Source organism: Myotis lucifugus, unplaced genomic scaffold (assembly GCF_000147115.1).
Source record: "Myotis lucifugus unplaced genomic scaffold, Myoluc2.0 scaffold_51, whole genome shotgun sequence".
Lineage (NCBI taxonomy): Eukaryota > Metazoa > Chordata > Mammalia > Chiroptera > Vespertilionidae > Myotis > Myotis lucifugus.
Genome location: NW_005871099.1, coordinates 2,470,412 through 2,493,884, shown reverse-complemented (window position 1 = coordinate 2,493,884; position 23,473 = coordinate 2,470,412). Strand labels below are relative to the sequence as shown.

General features: G+C 40.2%; 1 protein-coding gene and 1 pseudogene across 4 annotated transcripts in view; one reads left to right on the top strand and one right to left on the bottom strand.

The window, feature by feature from the left end:
- Positions 1 to 23,473, bottom strand: part of SEMA3E (semaphorin 3E) — a 263,371-nt gene that overhangs the window by 113,440 nt on the left and 126,458 nt on the right. For all 4 annotated transcript variants that reach the window (XM_023753779.1, XM_023753780.1, XM_006088682.3 and 1 more), the window contains exons 3-4: positions 18,790 to 18,849; positions 16,019 to 16,138 (exon numbers count right to left, since the gene is read on the bottom strand). In XM_023753779.1, the coding sequence (XP_023609547.1) occupies positions 16,019 to 16,138; positions 18,790 to 18,849 (180 nt within the window). The remainder of the gene's footprint in view (positions 1 to 16,018; positions 16,139 to 18,789; positions 18,850 to 23,473) is intronic.
- Positions 10,377 to 12,124, top strand: LOC102440066 (annotated as a pseudogene).

The window sequence follows — 23,473 nt, the reverse complement described above, 5'->3', positions numbered from 1 at the left end:
TGGAAAAATCTACATAATTAAAAGAATTATGTGTGTGACAGGTTACTTATAAATTCTATCTTATAAACATTTTAACCAATTTCTTCATTTGGAATTGTTAGAATCTTAGAGGTCTACATTAAAGTATCACTGTAACAACACTCATTCATTCATTCATTCATTTACTCGCTGACTCATTCATCCTAAGATTATTGACTAACTGCTAGATTCTAAGCACTTAAGGGTTTTGAGGAAGTTCATAACCTTTTAGTGCTTGAGGAACAGATGCAAATGCCTGTCAGGATTAGGCGGAGATGGCAAACGGGCAGAGGCTGGTGGAAGCGTGCATTGTGCTGTGATGGGGACTGTGGAATGTTGTTCATCACATGCCCCCTATTGAGGAGTGGGGCAGCAGCTACTTAGCACCAGCTGATTCTTTTCACATCGGTCCCATGGAAATCACAATCTACTATGTGAAACCAACCAGTTTTCAAATGTAGGCTCTATAGAAGAAAACAAACAGGAAATTCTGTATGTGACAAACAAAGCACATTTGTGAGCTGAATCAGGCATATGGTGCTAGTTTATAACATCTGATCAAACTGGAGACATGAATGCTTATGGGTCTACGTTGATGAGCATCTCATTTGCCATTTAGATGCTCAACAACTCAAGCATCAGACTCATTCTCTGCTTCACTGTACCCTCAGGATTAGTTGTTAAAAATAAATCACTTGATTACATATTATGGTTCATTCTTATTAAGAATACTATGCAGCCATTTAAGTGAATGAAATAGGATTATTATGCCCTAACATATGCCCATGTAGTATTTCTGAGTAAAAATCATTAAAATAAGAACCTCAGATAGACTGTTAACATTTTATTATTATTACACAAACATGCACATATTTCAAAAAAGAAACATCAGATTATTAACAAAGGAGTGCCATGGAAGAAGTGGGCAAAAGGTGGTACTGGAGCACTTTCATATTTTGTTTCAAAATTTTAAGTAAAAAAACAAAACCCTCATAGCAGAGCTCACTGCTCCCTAAGGATCCGAGCTGCTTTAATTAGTTACAGGTCTGGCCCAACTACCAGTAAGCCGCTCCTGGTCCCTCATTCCCCAGTGGCCAACAGGAAAGTTGCTCAGCAACACAGTATCACCTGATTTCTCTCTTCACCTTCTCTTATCTCACAGGCACCTTGCTGGAGAGCAAGGCTTTTTACACACACGCACGCTCGCTCGCACGCACACTGCAAAAGGGAGCTGTAAGTGAAGTGTGTTAAGCAGCCTGCCTTTCCAAGAGCTTTCATATAATTATTGTTAGACAAAAACCAGGACAAGGAATCCTGTTTCCTTCCCAGCAGCAGTTCCTGCCACCAGCTTTCACTATTAAGATTGACAGGAGAGAAAAACCTGGAGGAACAATTCCTCTGTACGGAGGCCACTTTTAAATAACCCGAGGGGTTTTAAAAACCACAAAAATGACAGACTGCAAGATGTGGAGAAAGTCATGCTCACCTCCCAATGCCCGGGGATTATAACACTGCCTTTTCTATCACCTGCACTGAAAAACATTCTTTTCATTTGCAGTAAAGAAAGCATAAAAAAACAATGTAATAAATGGCTGAGTGCCCAATGGACAAGATATATCATTTCTCTAAAAATATTGGTTCAATTTCAGTCTTCTAAGCCTTCTTTACCAACTCAAAGGTTTTTGTCTTCTTTTTTAAAGGGCTACTGATATATTGTCTTTTTTAGGTAGCTACTACATTAGTGTAAATAATTTCCTCTTGCACATTTAACATTCACTATATATCTCAATGAATAAAGTATCTCCATTTTCCCTGCTTAAAAAAAAAGAGTATTGCTGTCCGGTAGTTTCTATTTCCATTGGTCATAATTTCCATTATATTTCTAATCAAAAATACATATAAACACCCGATCTGCAGAATGAAAAACTGATAGGCTGAGGGCAAAGAAAATATAAACCTGGTTTCATAGGGTGATACATTTTACCTTTGAATCACTTATTTGAAATGAGAATATAAAAAATTGCGAACATTTGAAAAACATAAAACATTTCTATATATTGTTTTCACATAAATGGATCAGAAAATTACAGACCAGAGTTACACTTTAAAACAGGTGACTTATAAGGTTTATAAAATTATCTTGGTGCAAATTATCATCTGGATATTTTTGTTAACTAGAAGCATATTTAATATATAAAAATTATCTGAGAGTATAAATATTGCTAAATACTCAATGTAAATTTTTATATATTTATTCTATTTAAATGGCTAACAGCCACCTAGATTTTTACACAATTATTTAAAAACTATTACTTTTAACATTTTTAAACGTTTTTATAGGTCATTACAGCTAAACAGACATAAACAAACATAGACCTAACATAAACCTATTAAAAGAACAAACTTGGAAATATTTGGAATTTTATAGGTTTAGAAGCTAAGTGTGGCAAAAGTTGACATTAAACAAAATTTGTGAAATCAAGATATGAGTATTTCTTTGGGAAAAACAGACTATTAAGTGCACAGCATATTAATCTCTGCTGTGAAAAGAAATACTAATATCAGTCATAAAACTCTGATGGGTTACCCCCCCCCCCCATTGATTTTTAGAGAAAGTGGGAGGGAGTGAAAGAGGAGAGAGAGAGAGAGAGAGAGAAACATTGATGTGAAACAGAAACATCCATTGGTTGCCTCCCTCAAGCACCCGACCGAAGGTCTGGGATCAAACCTGCTACCCAGGTATACCCGTGACCCTTTGGTGCACGGGCCAATGCTCTAACCACCTAGCAACACCGGCCAGGGCCCTGCTAGGTTACTTTTTAAACCTCCTGTAACTGTTACTAGTTTTATTGGCTATCCCAATGAAATTTTTACTCTGTACTATAAGAAGAAACTAAGTTTTTTTAAAAAAATATATTTTATTGATTTTTTTACATAGAGGAAGGGAGCAGGACAGAGAGTTAGAAACATTGATGAGAGAGAAACATCAATCAGCTGCACACCTCCTACTGGGGATGTGCCCGCAACCAAAGTACATGCCTTGGACTGGAATCGAACCTGGGAATCGAACTTGAGTCCGCAGGCCGACGCTCTATCCACTGAGCCAAACCAGTTAGGGCACTAAGTTTATCTACTAAGAAGCAAATATTAAGTACCTTTGAGGAAAATATATCTGATAAAATTTATATATTTATAACATGTATATTTCAATCAATTTTGTATACTTAAGTGTGATTGCCTGAAAAGGTATTTTCAAAATTTATTGAAAATAAAGGTTCAAACTCTAAAGGATCTATGGGATAGTATGAAAAAATATATGACGCTAAAAGGCAAAAACCCTATTATGTATAAATAGTCATCTTTGCACATTACAAAATATTTAACTAGTGAATAAAGACAACTACAAAATACATCATTTCTAGTATATGAAGTAGAAATGTGAACTGACTTGGTAAGAACATTATTTGGGTATAGTTTCCAACATATTTTCAAAGGGATTTTATCCTGCATTGGGGTATATATGAAATCTTATGATTGTATGGCTGATAATATTCCAACTTAAATAGCTGAGCTGCTACTTTCTGCACTAGAGGAAACTTGTGTCAAAACCATGACTGAAAATCAAAAAAGTGAATTATTGCTTATCTTTGGTGCCAAGCTCCTTTGCATGAGTAATATATTCAACATATTTAAAAATTGATTAAAATAGGCTTTAAATTAAAATACACCAAGAAAAATATACCCTATACTAATTAAATATGGCAGTAATTTATAGTTAAATGCTTATGCCCTCAAGCATAATCAAATTTTTCCATCTTTGGTTAGACAAATTCTGGAGGTGGCCCAAGATTAATATCCCTTAATCTTTATGATTCTTGCATGGAGGAATGTAGCATTCTTTTTATTTTTCATTTTATTATATATTTTTTTAATTTTTATTGTTGAAAGTGTTATGAATGTAGGATCCTTTGAAGAGCCATGAGCAAATTTAGAAAAGAATGATTTCATTTTTTCACCTTCACCTTGTGTGGTTGCCTTGCACCCCAAGAAACACCCTCTTAAAACACTAGTACTAATCCAATCCTCCTTTCATATGAAAGACAGGCAAAGGATAGTATTGCAGGCAGAAGGCTAATGGCACTCAAGATTCCCACTCCACATAGAGATGTCCGGTATAATCTCTACCCTTTGGGTGTGGGTGGGCCCTACAAATCCAATAGGGTGAGAAATCACTCTCTAGATTTTACTACTTTATATGGTGGCTGTATAGTAGTTGTTCTTATTAAATTTTGTTAAATGACTTCCTCATAGTACATCGGAAAGGCAGATTCTTTTGCTGGCCTTGAAGAAGTCTGCTGCCATGTTGTTATAGGACCACATGGCAAGAACTGCAGGTGGCCTCTGAGAGCAAGAGCAGATCCTGGATGACATTAAGAAAACAGGGACTTGAATCCTACAACTGCTAGCATCTAAATTCTCTCAACAACCACAAGAACTTAGACTATGGCTCTGAGGTCCAGAAAGATCACAGCCTATGAAATACCTTGATTTCAGAGACATGGAAGCATGGGACTGTTGAATCTCAGAGGGAAGGGTTGGGGGCGGGAAGAGATTAACCAAAGAACTTATATGCATATACGCATAACCCATGGACACAGACAATAGTGCAGTGAAGGCCTGGTGTGGGGCAGGAGCTGGGTGAAGGGGGGCAATAGGCGAAAGTGGGGGGACATCCATAATACTTTCAACAAAAAAGATTTTAAAAAAAATACCTTGATTTCAGCCTTGAGACAGTGGGGTCAGCTAAACAGTGCCTAGAATCCTGACCCGCAGAGACTGTGAGATAGAAAACCTGTGTTGTTTTTGGGTATTTGATTTGCAACATAGAAATCTAATACAAATAGTATCATGCTAATATTATTGTGTTAATATCATTGTATTCTAAGAGAAACTTCAATGGCTAAGTATTAAAAGTGACTTTAATTTTGCAGGAGTTCAAGACCTTTGTCAGTTCTCTAGAAATACATATTTTATACCTGAACCTTTTTTTTCTCAGCCTCGACATTCAACACATAATTTCTATTTTCTTTGAATGGTGAGTAAATTAGAGGTAGACATGAACTTGTAGTATTTTATGTAGTACTTTTATATTTGTATAGCATTTTATTATTTAAAAGGTACCCTAAGATGTCAGACAGGATAGCAACAGAGGCATATATTCTATTCTCTATAAATTCTCCCAGAAAACCATACGAAACAACTAGAAATGCAAAACCAAAAGATCATTGACAATGCCTACAGCAAAACTAGCTATTAAGGATCTCCATGAGCCCCCAAGTACTGCAGATGAACTACTGGGAACTTTAAAGCACGCAGAGTATTAATATCTTGCAGGAAGAAGCAGGGAGAAGGAACCAGTTTTGTCAAACCTGAGAAAAAAAAAAGAACTCTCATATTCCCCAAACGTATGCACTGAGAGTGTAGCGTCACTTTAGAATGACAGCTGAACCTGGGAGAGATTTGTGCTGCTTTAACCTGCGGGTGATTGCAGGGGTCTGGGGTCTGCGAATCCTCAAAATGAACCTGACCACCCCACTTCCAAGAAAGAACTGCAAAACTTTTTCAAGAAAAGGGTAAAGAAGGTCAAGGAAAAAGCAACCTTCAGATAAAAGACGAAGGTATCATAAATACCCTAACTCCAAGCAGCTAAGCGGTCATATCCTCTTACTTGACAAATACACGTAGTTTCTATATCCCCTGTGCTAAGAAAACCTTCTTTCAACACTCCAACATTTTTATGTCCTCCCCAATATTTCTGTTCCTTAACAAGTCTCTTTCTGGATTAAATAGGTAATATTACTGCCTTTAGTTGGGCATTTTCAGTGATTTCTTAATCTCCTACATTCTAATTACTCACGACTTTACTAAAACTGCCCTCTCTGTAGCATTAATGATGTTGCCTATCATTTTTAAATGTTTTTTTTTTCCTTTTACAAGTGTGATTCTGAATTTGCACTAACCTGATTTGCCTTATACTACTCTGTCTGCTCAGTCTGTTTACACTGATATTCCCATTCTACTGTCAACTAAATAATGGCATTTTCCAAGTTCCTTTGATAAAGTGTGAGAGGGAGAGACAGACAGAGAAAGCAAGTGAGAAAAAAAAAATAAGACAGAGGGAGAGGGAGAGGGAGAGGGAGAGGGAGAGGGAGAGAGAGAGGGAGAGGGAGAGGGAGAGGGAGAGGGAGAGGGAGAGGGAGAGGGAGAGGGAGAGGGAGAGAGAGAAAATCCTTCAGGGACCATTAACTCCCGAGGGTTCAATAATTCAATCTATTGTGATATTTAATCTATTCTGATAACATCTTCTCTCAGCTCCAGGATCATTTTTTTTTTAAAAAAACAATTGCACATGGAAATTAAAGAGTTACAACTGAGAAATACCTAACATTTTCGATGTTCTCACAAAAGCCTACTCTGTCTCCTTAGCTCCCTCTTGCTGTTAAATACTTTGTTTTCCTAGAAGTAAAGTGGAATTGGCTTTCAATTCCCTTTCATCAGCGACATCCCATAAAATGTTAGTTACATAAACTCCCCTGCTGGGCAGCTTCTCACATCAGCTCCACACTTCCTGTCCTTTTGTGACAACACTATTAAATATCCTCGCAATCCTCTAATTTCTCTCTGCCTTTCATCTCGCTCTGCTTGAATCAATCCAAAATATTACTAATGCCATGTCAATCAAACACTGTGTCAAGCTCCTTCGTGGTCCTCATGTTGTCTTTAAAATAACTACAGAATGCCACTGTCTAACATTAAAATCCTCCCCAATTTGTCCTAGCTCTGTATCCTGCTGTTTCTGAACCAACTAGACTAATATCTGCAAACCTATCCCATTCGTGCCTGCCTCTAACTTTTTAATCAAACTATTTGCCTTGCCTCTAATTGTTTGTAATTTCTCATTCTCTTGATAAAAATGGAGTACGGGGAATAAATCTCTCATTATCAGATGGCCACAAGTTCCTCTTACGTCATATACAGATTTTTTCCAAAATGTGTTTTCAATCATATTTAATACCTATATAGTTATATGAAAAAATAGTCAATATCACACATATGAAGATGAATTACACGGAGTCCCACTTCTGTTAATGGCAATGCAGCTTGTAATGAACTAACTCTCCCACAGATAATGATGATGAGCTAAGTAAAAACATATAAAAACATTATTGGAAGGCACTGGAGATTAGTTAAGAAAGACAAATACTGAATCGTTTTTATTTTGTTTTTGTTAATCCTCACCAGAGGGCATGTTTGTTTGGTTTTCAGTTTTAGAGAGAGTAGAAAGGGGGGAGGGAGTGGGAGAGAGAGAGAGAGAGAGAAATATAATTGTGAGAAAGATACATCGTTTGTCCCCCTCTCATGCCCCAACCGGGCCAGTGGATCAACCTGCAACCCAGGTACATGGCCTTGACTGGAATAAAACCTGAGACCTTTCAGGCTGAGGCTCCAACCACTGAGCAACCCTGGCCAAGGCTGAAGAGTTTTCATTTTAAGGTAACCCACATTTCATGTTATGAGAAAGGCTACAGTGATGGCGAACCTTTTGAGCTCGGCGTGTCAGCATTTTGAAAAACCCTAACTTAACTCTGGTGCCGTGTCACATATAGAAATTTTTTGGTATTTACAACCATAGTAAAGCAAAGACTTATATTTTTGATATTTATTTTATATATTTAAATTCCATTTAACAAAGAAAAATCAACCAAAAAAATGAGTTTCTGTGTCACCTCTGACACGCGTGTCATAGGTTCGCCATCACTGGCGCTAGAATCAAGCAGAGACTTTTTAGATTGGAAAGCCATAGAAAAGACATGTAAAGTACCAGATCAGATGAAAAGTGAGAAGATATAACTGGAAACTGAGTGAGGAATCCTGAAATCTGTGTGTAGATTCTCCCCCAAATCCTTGGCTGACACATGAACTGCATGTGCAAGCAGATCACGAAAAGCAGTGGCTGGAAAATTGAAAGATTTGTGGCTGCTGATTATCCTAAAAGAGCTTTGAGTCCAGCTGAGTAAACTGCCTGCTAGAATAAAAATCAACTTTTTTCAAAAGATAACAGAATCCAAGATCCAGAATAAGAACATATGATTTATGATGTCCAGTTCACAATAATAATTAATAGACATGCAAAGAAACAAGAAAATATGATTCAGAGTCAAGAGTAAAAGCAGTCATTGCAAACTTACTTTAGGTTGACCCACAGTTTAAATTAGCACAGCAAGATTTTAAAACAGTTGTTAAAAATATATGGTCAATCGCTTAAAGGTAAATATAGTCATTATGAATAAAAACTGGGGGAACACTTAGTATATAAATAAAGAAATAGAGAAAGTGAAGATTCTAGATCTGAAAAGTACAGTATCTATATGAACCATTAATGGGGTGGGCTTAAGAGCATATTAGGGATGTCAGAAGAAAGGATTAATAAACCTGCAAATAAATAATAGAATTTATCCAATTTGAAAAATAGAGGGGAAAAAAGATTGAATAAAAATGAACAGAATTGAGGGTCCCAGGGGATCAACAGGGCGGAGCGAGCAGTTATAGCTGCTCTCAGTCCTGCCCTCAGAGACCCCGCTTCTCAGTGTCCCAGCAATCACTGCAAGCACCTCCGAGAGGAAGCTGCCCTCGAGTTCCGACTGATGCCAGACAGTCCAGTTTCTCCCATATGAGTCTGGGTCCCCAGTGACTTGCCCGGAACTGGAGCTCAGAGCTTGAGACTCCCGTCTGATTGAAAAAGACAACCGTGTCCTCAGCCGCCAGCCCTCTCTGCCTGCGCCTCTGGACCTCTGCACTTTACTTCTGCACCTCCTCTGAGTCTCGGTATGCTTTTCTCTTTCCTTCTAGTTGTAGAATTTCCACTCAGCCAGCCTTCCTGTGGTTCTGGGTGATATCCGTTCCGTCTTTTAGTTGTATTTTTGAAGTGACTGTGCGAGGCAGCAATCTTCGGTGTTTACCTATGACGCCATCTTGGTTTTTCCGCTGTACCACAGTTTTTTAATCCACTTAGTTTTTTTGGCATTTGGGCTGTTTCCAGATCTTGGCTATTGTAAATAATGCTACTAGGAACATAGGGGTGCATATATTCGTTCTGATTGGTGTGCCTCGTTTCACTTATTTGGCAATGTGTTTTATAGGTCTTTCAATGACAGCATTGCCTAGTATCAATGCGTCATAGTTGATTTATCCATTTATTTTTGGATATGTCGGTTGTTTCCTATTTTTCTTTATTAGAAACTCTGACAAACGGGTGGTTTTATTTCCTATTTTGTGCTTTTCTGAAGTGTCCAGCTTTTCTACGGTGACTTCTGTAATTTAACTTATATTCTCTCTCCTTGCCATTGGATCCGTGAATGAGTCCAGAGGTTGTTTTCTCAAAGTCCCTTTATTCTTACAAGGCAAAATTAAGTTCCAGAAAAGAAAATAATGGACAGCCTAGCTTAGGTCACATGTCTGCTGTGGTACCATCAGTTAAGACCAGGAAAGAAAGGTCAAACAAAAGCAAACTTGGCTGCTGGGACCCATATGTATAGATGGAAGAAAGTGGGACGGGTCCCAGAGAATGTTAAAGGTCACCTGAATCCCATTCTACTAAGCTGCATGCTTGAGTGGGGGATCTGTTTGGCTCTTTATTCAGCAAGTAGTTATTGAACACCTTCTATGAGCCAGGCACTGCTTTGGAATGCAGCCAAGCCAAGGAGGCATTAAGCTCACATTCTGGTAGAGGGAGAGAAACCATAAACTGCCGGAAGCTGGTCCATCCTTGCTGCTTGATACAGTTGCTGCAGGGAAGAAACATCTGCACAGCATATGTTTCAAGGGACCTGGCGTATATGGCATACTGTTCTTAATATGTTTGCTCCCCTTCTTGGTGCTATGTGTTTTAACCAAGATCACCTCCCCGAGAAAGGTTGTTTCCCCAGGTAGGGATTTTTTCCTGAAGTTAGGGAGGGAATAAAACCCCTTAACTAAGTGCCAGGTGGGTAGTTAATCACTTTAACTATGAACAATCACGCTTAAGCTACATAATCTTTACTCCCTGGAATGGAGATAAGAAACGCCCTAACCTTTGGAATGGAAATTGATAGGATTAAAATCAACTGGTATAAATACAGATGTAACAAGACAATAAAACACAGAACCTGGCTGGAGATCCTGGACAGAACTTGGCTGGAGATCCTGGCTAGGCTGCTGATCAACTGAACTCGGTCTCCGTGTCCTTCATTCTTTGCCGACTCCGTCCACAACTTTGGGAACCCCTGGACCTGCTGGGGTTGGTCTTCAACACACCGTCTGAGAGCTGAGCCGCTGTAGATATTCTCGGAGCAACCAAACCGCAGCCCATCCTCCGCTCACGGGTCTCCTGTGAAAGCTTGAGTGACTGTGTGGAGCTTCTCCCTTTGTCTCATAACCATGTCCACCAACGAGAATGCTAATTCGCCAGCTGCCCGCCTTAACAGATTCAAGAACAAGGGGAAAGACAGTGCAGAAATGAGGCGGCGCCGAATAGAAGTTCATGTGGAGCTGAGGAAAGCTAAGAAGGATGACCAGATGCTGAAAAGGAGAAATGTGAGCTCCTTTCCCGATAATGCTATGTCTCCACTGCAGGAAAACCGCAACAACCAGGGCACTGTAAATTGGTCTGTTGAGGACATTGTCAAAGGCATAAACAGCAACAATTTGGGAAGCCAGTTCCAAGCTACTCAGGCTGCAAGGAAACTGCTTTGTATGGAAAAACAGCCATCCCGAGACAACATAATCCAGGCTGGTTTGATCCCAAAATTTGTGTCCTTCTTGGGCAGAACTGATTGTAGTCCCATCCAGTATGAATCTGCTTGGGCCCTCACTAACATTGCTTCTGGGACTTCGGAACAGACCAAGGCTGTAGTAGATGGAGGTGCTATTCCAGCATTCATTTCTCTGTTGGCATCTCCCCATGCTCACATCCGTGAACAAGCCGTATGGGCTCTAGGAAATATTGCAGGTGATGGTTCAGTTTTCAGAGACTTGGTTATCAAGTATGGTGCAGTTGACCCACTGTTGGCTCTTCTTGCAGTTCCCGACATGTCATCTTTAGCATGTGGTTACGTACGTAATCTGACCTGGACACTTTTAAACCTCTGTCGCAACAAGAATCCTGTACCCCCATTAGGTGCTGTTGAGAAGATTCTTCCTACTTTAGTTCGTCTCCTGCATCATGATGATCCAGAAGTATTAGCAGATAGCTGCTGGGCCATTTCCTACCTCACTCGTGGTCCAAATGAACGGATTGAAATGGTTGTGAAAACAGGAGTTGTGCCCCAACTTGTGAAGCTCCTAGGAGCTACTGAATTGCCAATTGTGACTCCTGCGCTAAGAGCCATAGGAAATATTGTCACTGGGACAGATGAACAGACGCAGGTTGTAATAGATGCAGGAGCACTTGCCATCTTTCCCAGCCTACTAATGAACTCCAGAGGTAATATTCAGAAGGAAGCTACATGGACAATGTCAAACATCACAGCTGGCAGCCAGGACCAGATACAGCAAGTTGTGAATCATGGATTAGTCCCATTCCTCGTTTTTGTTCTTGCTAAGGCAAACTTTAAGACACAAAAGGAAGCTGTATGGGCTGTGGCCAACTATACATGTGGTGGAACAGTTGAACAAATTGTATACCTCGTTCATTGTGACGTAATAGAACCACTGATGAACCTCTTAACTGCGAAAGATGCCAAGATTATTCTGGTTATTCTGGATGCCATTTCAAATATATTTCAGGCTGCTGAGAAACTAGGTGAAAGTGAGAAAATAAGTATAATGATTGAAGAATGTGGCGGTTTGGACAAAATTGAAGCTCTACAAAACCATGAAAATGAGTCTGTGTACAAAGCGTCACTAAACTTGATTGAGAAATATTTTTCTGTAGAGGAAAAGGAAGATCAAAATGTTGTGCCAGAAACTACCTCTGAAGGTTATACATTCCAAGTTCAGGACGGCACTCCTGGGACCTTTAACTTTTAGATTGTACAACTGAGGCATAAAGTTGTTTGTTGTATACTATGTTTGGTATAAGTATGTCTTACTGTTTCTCTACTAAGAACTCTTTTTAAGCCCTGACTGGTTTGGCTCAGTGGATGGAGTGTCAGCCTGCGAACTCAACGGTCCCAGGTTCGATTCCAGTTAGGGGCATGTGCCTTGGTTGGGGGATGTGCAGGAGGCAGCTGATCGGTGTTTCTCTCTCATCAATGATTCTGGCTCTCTATCCCTTTCCCTTCCTCTCTGTAAAATATCAATAAAATATATTTTTTAAAAAATGGACAGAATCTTGGTGATCTGTGGAACAATGATTATATATATATATACACTAATAAAAGAGAAACATGGTAATTAGTGTACGACCACTACCCTTCCCATTGGCTAATCAGCATATCCTTATGCAAATTAACTGTCAGCCAAGATGGCGGCCGGCAGCCATGCACTGAAGCGAGCAGGGAGGCTTGCTTGCTCCAGTGACTGCTGACTCCAAAGTTCCCCGCGGAACTTGCCGGCCTCTCAGCTGCAACTCTAAGCAACTATGTAACAAATATAGAAGCTAAACAAACCCTAGAAACCTGCTTTATTCAGCCGGGCTTCAGCCAGCTGGACCGCAACATTGTATTAATGTTTTCAGCAGCGAGGCCTCAGAGCTAAAGCTGGCCCAGAATTAAAAAAAAAGAAAAAAGGAGTGGTTGGGAGCTTTAGTCACTGGCCAACCAGAAAACGGCCCTCAGCCCCTCAGCCAGACTGACCAGGCACCCCAGTGGGGACCCCCACCCTGATCCAGGACACCCTTCAGGGCAAACCAGCCAGCCCCCACCCGTGCACCAGGCCTCTATTCTATATAGTGAAAGGGCAGGCCTCTATTCTATATAGTGAAAGGGTAATATGCCTCCCGGCACCGAGATCAGCGGAGCAGCGAGGCTCCCGGCACTGGGATCAGCGTGACAGGGGAAGGCGCCCCAACCCCCTGATCAGCCCTGCTCTGTGTGTGACAGGGTGCAGCGCCCCAACCCCCTGATCGGCCCAGCTCTGTGTGTGACAGGGTGCGGCACCCCAACCCCCCCCCCCCCCCACTGTCCTGCTCTGTGTGTGTCAGAGTAGAGCCATAACCTCTCCATCGGCCCTGCCCTGAGTGTGACAGTGGCGGCGCCCCAAACCCCTGATCGGCCCTGCTCTGTGGGTGATAGAGGGTGGCGCCCCAACCCCCCTCCACAGGCCTTGCTCTGTGTGTGATGGGGGAGAACCATAACCTCCCCATTGTCCCTGCCCTGAGCATGACAGGGTGCAGCGCCCCAACCTCCTGATCAGCCCTGCTCTGTGTGTGACAGGGGGCGGTGCCCCAACTCCCCTATCGGTCCTGCTCTGTGAGTGACAGGGGGGAGCTCCTTAACCCCCTGATGGGCCCTGCTCTGTGCATGACAGGGGGGAGCTCCTCAACCCCCTGATGGGCCCTGCTCTGTGTGTGACAGGGTACGGAGCCCCAACCCCCCTGATGGGCCCTGCTCTGTGAGTGACAGGGGGCAGCGCCCCAACCCCATGATCGGCCCTGCTCTGTGAGTGACAGGGGGCAGTGCCCCAAACCCCTGATGGGCCCTGCTCTGTGCGTCACAGGGGGTGGCGCTGCAACCTCCCCATCGACCCTGCCTTGAGTGTGACAGGGGGCAGTGCCCCAACCCCCCAATCGGCCCTACCCTGAGCGTGACTGAGGGTGGCATCGAAACCTCCCCATCCGCCCTGCTCTGTGCATGACAGGGGATGGTGCCCCAACTCCCGAATCGGCCCTGCTCTGAGCCTGACCAGGGGCTGAACCTAGGGATTGGGCGTGCCCTGTGCCACCCGCGAGCAGGCCTAAGCCAGCAGGTCGTTATCTCCCGAGGGGTCCCAGACTGCGAGAGGGCACAGGCCGGGATGAGGGACACCCCCTCCCTCCCCCCCCGAGTGCACAAATTTTTGTGCACCTGGCCTGTTATATATATATAAAAGCGTAGCATGCTAATTAGACCAGATTTCCTTTCGGATGACCTTCTGGACAAAGCCGGGTCCAGGTGCCAGAGGGAAACCGGTGCCAATAGCCGGGGGAAGGAAGGCCTACTCTTACACAAATTTCATGCATCAAGCCTCTAGTGTGTGTATATTTCCTTGACTCAAGCAAACAGAATCAGTATTTCCAGTATATAGTCATCATTTTAAATAATATTTCTGCCTCATTCCCTCTTTCTCCTCTTCAGGGGGGATATTTATGAAACCTGAATTCACACTAGGAAGAGATTAGAGGACAATAAACATTTTTAGATGCTGAAAGAAAAAAAAATGTTACCCCAGAATTCTATATCCAGAGAAAATTTCCTTCAAAGATAAAGATAAAATAAAGGCTTTTTCAGATAAATGAAAACTGAGAGGATTTTTTTCCATAGATCTGCACTACGATGTATACATGTTGACTTTGTATATATGTATTATATATATATATTACATATGTATATGTATATCCATGTGTATACTCATATATATATATGTACATGCATATGTATTCTTTGTATAGTTGTTTATGTGTAAATATTCTGACTGCACTGGACCCACTTTCCTTCTATATCTTCAGCTAAAGTTTCCTATTATATCATCTGCACTGTCTCTTTAAAGTAATTTAGTAAATGCACTGTGATGTGTTTGTGCATGCTACTTAACTTTAATCTATCACTAGCGGGGGGTTAGTTAACATTTAAAATATGCTAATCAAAAACCGGCCTACAAGGACACTTAGCAGATGAAGCACCTCAATCAGGGCACTCTCCAGAGGCAGCTTAGAGCAAGCACTTCAAATATTGTTAATTATATGTGCACCTGAGTGTTCACTACTAAAGGAAATATCAGAAATAATTTTTCTCTAGAGAAATGAATGTTGTGCTTTATATGCACTGGCTGAAAATACAGGGTGTCCCAAAAGTGTATATATACTTTAACAGCTGATGGCTCAATTTTTAAAATAAAATGTATTTTAATGAACACTGCCTTTATACTTATTCAAAGTGTGTGTATACATTTTTGGAGATACCCCATATTTATAGTCAGAGCTGCCCTCTCATAATTGGGATATGAGAATCAAGAGCGTCCAGCTGCTCAGCTACAGAGCATGTAGAGCGCTGCTTTATCTGTGTCACATCCTAATGCAGGATTCTGCCTTTTGTCCTAAATGAAAGGACAAAGCAGATCCTGATATTGGAATGTTGTTTAATATGCTTCCGAGTGGGACTGTGATGTAAGGTGTTTGAAATTATGCCTAGAATAAATGAAACTTGAGAGCTTACCCAGTTTGTGAAGATAGGTTATATTTCAACCTATTTTTGTTTACTAACAAGCCTAGTGATGGGGTGTGGGAAACGAGACATATAGCTCTCACCCACTCATTCTTAATTTATCAGTTTGCAATCTCTCCCTACCTCCAATTCCACCTCCCTACCTCACTTGATGAAGGAACAATTATAGAATCAACAAGTACTTGCATGTCCTTTATAAAATACTATGTGTGGTAATTGTACTTTTATAAATTTATTTATATGTACATGCATATATAAATCTATATATATGTTCATTCCAGTTTGGTGGTTACATTAATAAAAATTATATAAGAACAGAATAGAGAACATAGTTTCATATTAAGAAATTCTTTTAAGTGGGAAAATTAAGGAAATGAAATTGTTCAGTGAGTGAATACATTAAGAATTAACTGGCTCACAAATTTTACAGCTGACAACGATTTTAAAGGCCCTGAGCGATTATTTCTCTGACTCAAGCAAACAGAATAAGTATTTCCTCAAATGCCTTTCTCTTTCATCAAAGGAAATCCCACAACTTTTCATTGAAAACAAATACTTCTCATCATTATTTTTATTGACAACAGTAAATGAAATCATCTTACCTCCATATGGTACCCAACTCTGATGAAGGCGCAAAGTGGGTCGAAAGCTCCGGTGCCACAGGCCAGGAGGTGTGTCCTGTTGTAGTGATGCAAAACCCGAACATAATTTGCACATTCACTCTAGAGCAGAAAAAAGAAGAAATGGTTAGTAGAATAAAAATGTTTACCCCTTTTTTATTTTTGCGTTTCCTAACCCCAGGAATTTAAGTCTTCCCTGGCTAGAGGAGGCAAAAGGTGCAGATGAAAAAAGGACAAGGAGCCGAGGAAGAAGAGACCTGGGTGATGGATGCGCATTTTTGTTAGCAGCGATGTAGGACTTCCATTTAGTAATGGGAGTGAATTATTTTCATGAATTCTAGTATGCACTGAGAAATTCTAAAAAAGCACTGTTTGGAAATTTATTCAAGCGTGAAGTTTGAATATGTTCCACTAAGTAATTAAGTTAGTCTGAAAGTACATATAAACAATGAATCAGCATAAAGTCAGAAAACCAATAATTAGAAAAAGCGTCTTCACTCATACAGACTTTAGAGCATTTACAGAGTTTTAATTTGGGGAAATAAATCATATCTCCAAACATTAATTTACATAAGGCACTTTAATAGAGAGTTTCCAAGTAAATAGATAGAAAACTAGCCAATAAAAATAACATTTTATAGCGATTACAATAAGAGCATAGTTGAGGGATCAGGAAACTTTTTCTACAAAGGATCATACAGTGGACATATTTAGTTCAATGGGGATCTGATCTCTACTACTTACATTGTGGTTGCAACTACTTATCTCTGCAGTTACAGCATAAAGCAAACATAGACAATACACAAATGAGTGTGGAAGCCTATGTTCTAATAAAACTTTATTTATGGCAGGCCACATTTGGCCCAAGAACTCGTTTGCCTCACTGGTAATCAACTGGAAGCTTTTTGAGAACAGAATGTTTATTTTACACATCTTTGTATTCCCCAGTTAATCAAACACAGTATCGAATACATATTACACTTAACAAAGTTTTAATACACAATCACTAGGAGAGTTTTATGATCAGTAAGCTCAATGGAAAAATATTTAAAATTGCTTCAAACCAATTCAGCTAAATTAATTCTAGCAAACACCTTGTTGGCAAATTAGGTATTGTTACTTCATTTAAAACAAATTATTAGAGAAATACTAAACCTTTAAATGGTAAATATTATTTTGACATTGGTAATGCAATAATCAGTAGAGAGAATATTTTATGAGGACAGACTGTGGCTTTAAAGGTTCTGATAAAATACTGTTAGGATAAAAAGCCAGCAGAACCATCTCACCATAAATGATTCAGGTTATGGCATTACTGAACTGATTACCCAGGGCACATATTTATTTCTTCAATTTCCCACTCATGTAGCATTTTATTCTATGGGTGACCCATATAGTGGAATAATGTATTTTCCCCCAGGCATGGAGAAAATATTCTAGTCTCATCTATATATATAAAAGCCCAAGCGACTGTTACGGCTGAGGGACCAGAATGACTGGTCAACCAGTCCCTATGATGCGCACTGACTGCCAGGGGGCAGATGCTCAACGCAGATTAAAACATTAAAGCCCTGGTGGTCAGTGTGCTCCCACAGCCAGCCTCCCCTGGTCCCTCCTCACCACCGGCCATCCTCCTGCGGTCCCTCCCCCAGGCTGGCAGGCTCCAATTGGCCGGGCCCCAATCGGCCTGGCCCCAATCAGGACTGGGTGAGACAGCCCTGATAGGCCCTGATCGCCGGCCAGGCCTAGGGACCCCACCCATGCCGGAATTCATGCACCGGGCCTCTAGTATTGCTATAAGTGCCTGCTTTTCATCTGTTGAAACACCAACACATCTTGATTGAGCCAATTAGCCCACGTTTTGGCTCAGCCTGGCTTAGATTGACATGGCCTTAGAGTGTGTTCAATTCGTCAGCATCACACTGAGGACCAAGGCAGCAAGAATGTCTTGACTCATTCCTTGGCTGGGACCCCATTACTACAGAGAATCGAGTTGGCATAATGTGTGTGGTATTTTGCTTTCTTCCTGAAAAACTGGATAAGCTAACTTTCAAAAGGCGATGTGCATGCCTTTCTCCAAAGATTGGCATGGTGTCATTGGCCAGCTACGCTGAGCAGGTGAAGGTCACTCCTTCACTCATGTGTTAGTGTGCTCCCAACTCTGACAGGGATGGTGCTGCCGTCACGCTTTCTCACTCACGCACTGCAGAGAGGCTGTGGGGAAGTGGAATGCTGAATCTGTAAGCAGGAGAGACCCTTCAACAACATGTGAAATATGTAAGGCATATTTACTGCTTTTGCCTTCTTTTTTCAAACTATTTTTTTTCTCCTTTTGTTTCTGCATGTTTCTAATTTACTAAACAAAGGGAAATGAAATCTCACAGAGTGTGCTTCGTTTTTCCTCAAATTAAAACACTACCTACAATTATTTTTTTCCCAAATACATAGGACATAAACATCAGTATAAGCAATTTATAAATCTGAGTTGATTAATATAATAAAACAAAATAAAAACGAAGTTAGGGATGGCATCTCAACTCCTTTTATTCTAATTCTACATTGAAATTAATTTTTAAATATTGTATATACACATATATTGTATATAATATATGTATATATGTTTGTATATATATTCTTGAGAATAAATAGCATATATAATTTTTAAAGCAAATAAAAAGTTAGGGATTCAGTCTTTTGTGATTGATGAGAGATATAACTGATGATTTACTTAATTTGTAATGAATAATACTTACTGCATCCTTTCCTTTCATTATGCATTCTTCTATTTTTTGTGCTGTACTGGGCCAGTGTATCTGAAAGAAAAGATAATGTACTATTATGCAACTGCATATAAAAATAAACCACACTAAAAAACCGTTTCCTTTTTTCTGCAATTTCACACATCTTTGTTTGGTTCTATTTTCTGAAAGGATAAAACAAGACAATCTCCTTCACATCATTATTTGCATAATAAAGACACTTATCTTTGAGCGTTCACGTCATGCTAAACTATTATTTTTAACTGTTTGAAGGTTCAGCTCATGCCTCAGTCCTTCAGAGACCGAACGCATTCAAGCAGCCTGGTCTGTACCTAACCTACCTCACATAACATCTGCAGTCCAGTCTGCCTCCTAAACCCGTCTGTCCCTTTAAGTCAGGCACCGCCATGAGTTCCCTTTGCATTTTTATCACTTGGCCCCGGACTTGGTGTGTGCTGGACTCAGTAACAGTTGCTGCACGAAAGGATTAAAGGATTAACGACCCTACTTATTTATAACGTATCGCCTAATACACTACTTGCAGGTCTTTACTTTTTAAAACATGAACTCTGCCCGTTTCCCACTGGATTCAGGTATTTTTTCACTGTATTTCAAATTTATTCTTCTCTTCCTTGAAGAGAGAACACATCACCCATTTCTCTTTTTATCTACAATGGTACCTCGCACTTGGCTGGGGTCACGGGTAGAAATCCATTCTCAAGTCAACATTTTGGTGAAGGAATAGAAATTGCCCAGCAGAGTAGCCTGGGACTCTCAAGAAATTAGTTTGCAAAATAACCTTTTCTTCCTCAGGTTAAACGTCCTCAGGGCCTAGGTTGAGAAGAGTTCGTGTATAGTTTCCCGGTACCCAGTCTCAAGGTTTCCTGTCAGTAGACTCTATTGTCAGGCCTGTGCCAGTATTCCAGACTGTTTTTCCATGGTCATTTGTTTGTTCCCAAAATATTCCTATTATCTCTCACTGATATCTCCTTCTGCCCTGCCCACCTCCAACCCATGCTGCATTCTGCTGGCCTGGAAGGCTGTTATGCTTATCAAACTACATATTTGATGTTGCTGACTGAATGTGCTTTTTACTTAGTGAGCGCACTACTTGATTATTTTTAAATTAGTACCCAACATTCGAAAATAAGGGCTTTTGCACAAAAACCCATCTTTCTGGTTTCTCTAGAAAAATGTGGAGACAGACAGGCAACAGGCTTGCGTTCCGGTGTGGCAACATTCCTCTGGGGTTGAATGTCTGAAGTTTTCAATGGCACAGACACTCCCATTTGCTTCAGACTTTTCTTTTACCTGACTAGCCCCTGTAGCCATTTTAGTGTTTGAAATCTGATCTATATGTTTTAATCCCATAGATGATCAAGATTTAAGCTTTTTTGATGCTTTTGTGCTAGAAGTGGAAGAGGCTTGTCATTTACCTCTTACATCATGTAGACAAATCCAGTCCCTGATACATGAAAAATATTGGGAATTTGTAAAAATGGGGACAACAGCATTTTATTATGATAATCCTTTTATGATTACATTTATTATCATCGGCATACACACTCTATGATTTGAATTAAAGGCATATAATGTTACTTTTATGTTCTTGTTGATGTAGTATCCCCTCCAATTTCTTACTAACAATATTCAGCAGAAGGTGTTATTTTGCTTTCCTAGTGCAGATTTTAAAAATATATGTTTATTGATTTCAGAGAGGAAGGAAGAGAGTGAGAGATAGAAACATCAATGATGAGAGAGAATCATTGATCAGCTGCCTCCTACACACCCCCTACTGGGGATCAAGCCTGCAACCCAAGTACTAGTATGTGGCCTTGACCAGAATCGAACCGGGAGCCCTTCAGTCCACAGACCCACACTCTATCCACTGAGCCAAACCAGCTAGGGTGAGCATAGGAACTTTTAAATGAAAACAGGGGTGGGCTAGAAGGGGTCAATGGGGGAGGGGGAAGGAGGACATATGTAATACTTTCAACATTAAAGGTTTTTTAAATAAAGAAAACACATGAGCTTTTATATTTACTAGAAGCCCATTGCAGGAATATTCCTGCAAGAATAGGGCTTCCTTGGGCCAATCTCGCCGCCAAACCCTGGTGTGCAGGGCCGCACACGGGGGTCCCGGCTGGTGGTGGGGCTTGGGCGGCACATGGGGGCCCGGATGGGAGCTTCGCTGGCCCGCCCTGCCTGCAGTATGCAAATTAGCCGCCATCTTTGTTGGCGGTTAATTTGCAAATCACACTGATTAGCCAATGGGAGGTGTAGCAAAGGTACGGTCAATTACCATGTTTGTCTATTATTAGATAGGATGTTGTGACAGAAAAAAGACAAAGAACAAAAGTGGGATATAAGATAAAATCAACTAAAGAGGAAAGTCCCATGCATAAAATCCTAGAATCAAAGTTCTTGATTGTAGCAGTTCATCCATCAGTGGATCATGGATGATTTGGGAAAAATATCACATAAATACAACAATGAGGAGAGGCACTAACACCATTATAGAGCAGGGATCCTGGAAGTGAAGCTGAAGGAGTTTACAAACTTTACTGAGCCATTATTTGGAGGGGGGCGGGGGTGGAGAAGGGGAAATTTTGCACCAAGGGATAGATTTTCTCAGATAATTATAAAATCCTTTCTAACTTGAGATTCAGTTTGGTTTTGAATTATGATTTTACTGTGGATGCATACATTATTCAAAAGGATATGCTAGAAAACGTGTGTGTGTGTAAAGAAAATACAAATTCATTTTAGGATCATCTATCATTGTAAAGATTTTCATGACTAATTCATTTAGTGCTATGAATAAATTAGAGAATACCTCATCTGTAATTCAGAATAATGCTTTATATTCTTAACATACTTAACTTATGAAATGCAGAGCTTTTTCTTCTTAGAATATTAGCATCCCTTCTTATTCCTTTTTCATCATTATAAAAATAATTTTTAAAACTGTATTTCCACAATTTCAATGTATTATATAGGTTAACCAATAACCTGGGTATTATGTCATCATTGAAAACCTATGCCAAGTTCAGGTTTTCAATGACGAAATAATATCCAGGCCAATAATAAAACCTCAACATGCCATCCCATGTTCTCCTACATCACTGCTTCATCATGATTATTTCCAGGACTATTTCAGCACACTGGGTAAGGACAATTCTCTATAGCATTTCTACACATCTACTGACAGCTTTCGTTCCACACTATCTTTTCAAACAGCCTTGGAAGATAAAGATAGAACCTCCTTTCAGGGCAAATGAAAGAGTTGTTTCAGGACCAGGATAATAACAATAATGAATCCCTCTGGGCAAAAGTTGGGACAAGTTTGCTAGCAGCCCCTTTAGAAGACTGAGAGTTTCTAAGCTTGAGGCTGGTTGGTTAATTGGGTGTAACACATAGTCACTGTCTGTGCGGCATCTACCTAGGCTGCTCTGCTTCACGCCCATGGAACTTGAGGGAGAAACGAAAAGCTCGTGCTGCATGCCGTGCTGGGGGCAATAGAGTCTTTTGTCTCTGACCCAGGAGTCTCATGTCTTCTGCCAGGATCTGTGAAATGATGACAGGCTAACATGTCTTGAAAGAGAGATAAAATCGCAGACGCTTAGTTCTTGACCGAGAAGAGAAAGATACTACATAACATGATGGTGAAGAATGAAATGGCTTTTTTAGGATTGTCAGAATATGTTGTTTCTAGCAGCGAACCCAAGAATGACAAGTGTACAAATCATTATTTCAGGTTTTGTTGGGAAACACATGAAATTCGTGCAAGGGTCTTGTCCCCTCCCCTCCCCCCCCCCCCAGGGTCTGTCCTGAAGGACCTCCAGTCTAATTAGCATATTACGCTTTTGTTATTATAGATAAGTTACAAAGGGCAAGACAGTGACTTCTTTCTGTATCCCTACCGATGCCCATATGGCACAATGTCTTAAAGGCAGCCATTGCTTATACAATGTCTATTGATTAACTTGTATTAATCACATACCTTTATCACATTCTTTGAAATTTACTAGAGGAGATTATAGTCAAGTTTGAAAAATAAGATTCAGTGACATGAAAACATTGTATTTAGTGTCAAATAAATGAGAAAATTAATTTGCAGTTTAATGAGGAAGGAAATCTGTAAGATTGTAGCAATAATCCAGGCTTTGAAAGAGAGGTAGGATTTCTGAGGGCAGAGAAAAGGATCTTAACCAGATAACTCTGGGTAGGTGAAAGCTAGGGAGAGGTAGAGATTATATTATGAACACTCAACACTGTAAAGTCCAACATATTGGAACTCTCCAAAAAAATAATGTAATTATAGATTTACTCAAGTTGTATTTTGTTGTTGTTGTATTGGTTTGGTTTATTTAAAACAAAATCTCACAGACTAGGGATTGCATTCAGATGTTCATTCAGGTGAGAAAAATGACAGAGAAAGACCTCACTGGAAATAGAGAGTTATTTTAAAGCCATCATGTACAAATGTTAGGAAGGGAAGATAGTAAAATAATTTTCTTCATTTGTTTTGGCAGACAGAATGTCTTTTGGTTCTGCTCCAGAGTTTAGCATCAACAAAACCCATAAAATTAACCTATTTGTTCTGCACAAGACATCTTTAAAGGCAATTAAACAACAGGGTATAATGATATTTCCACATTCTCTGCATCAAAAAAGG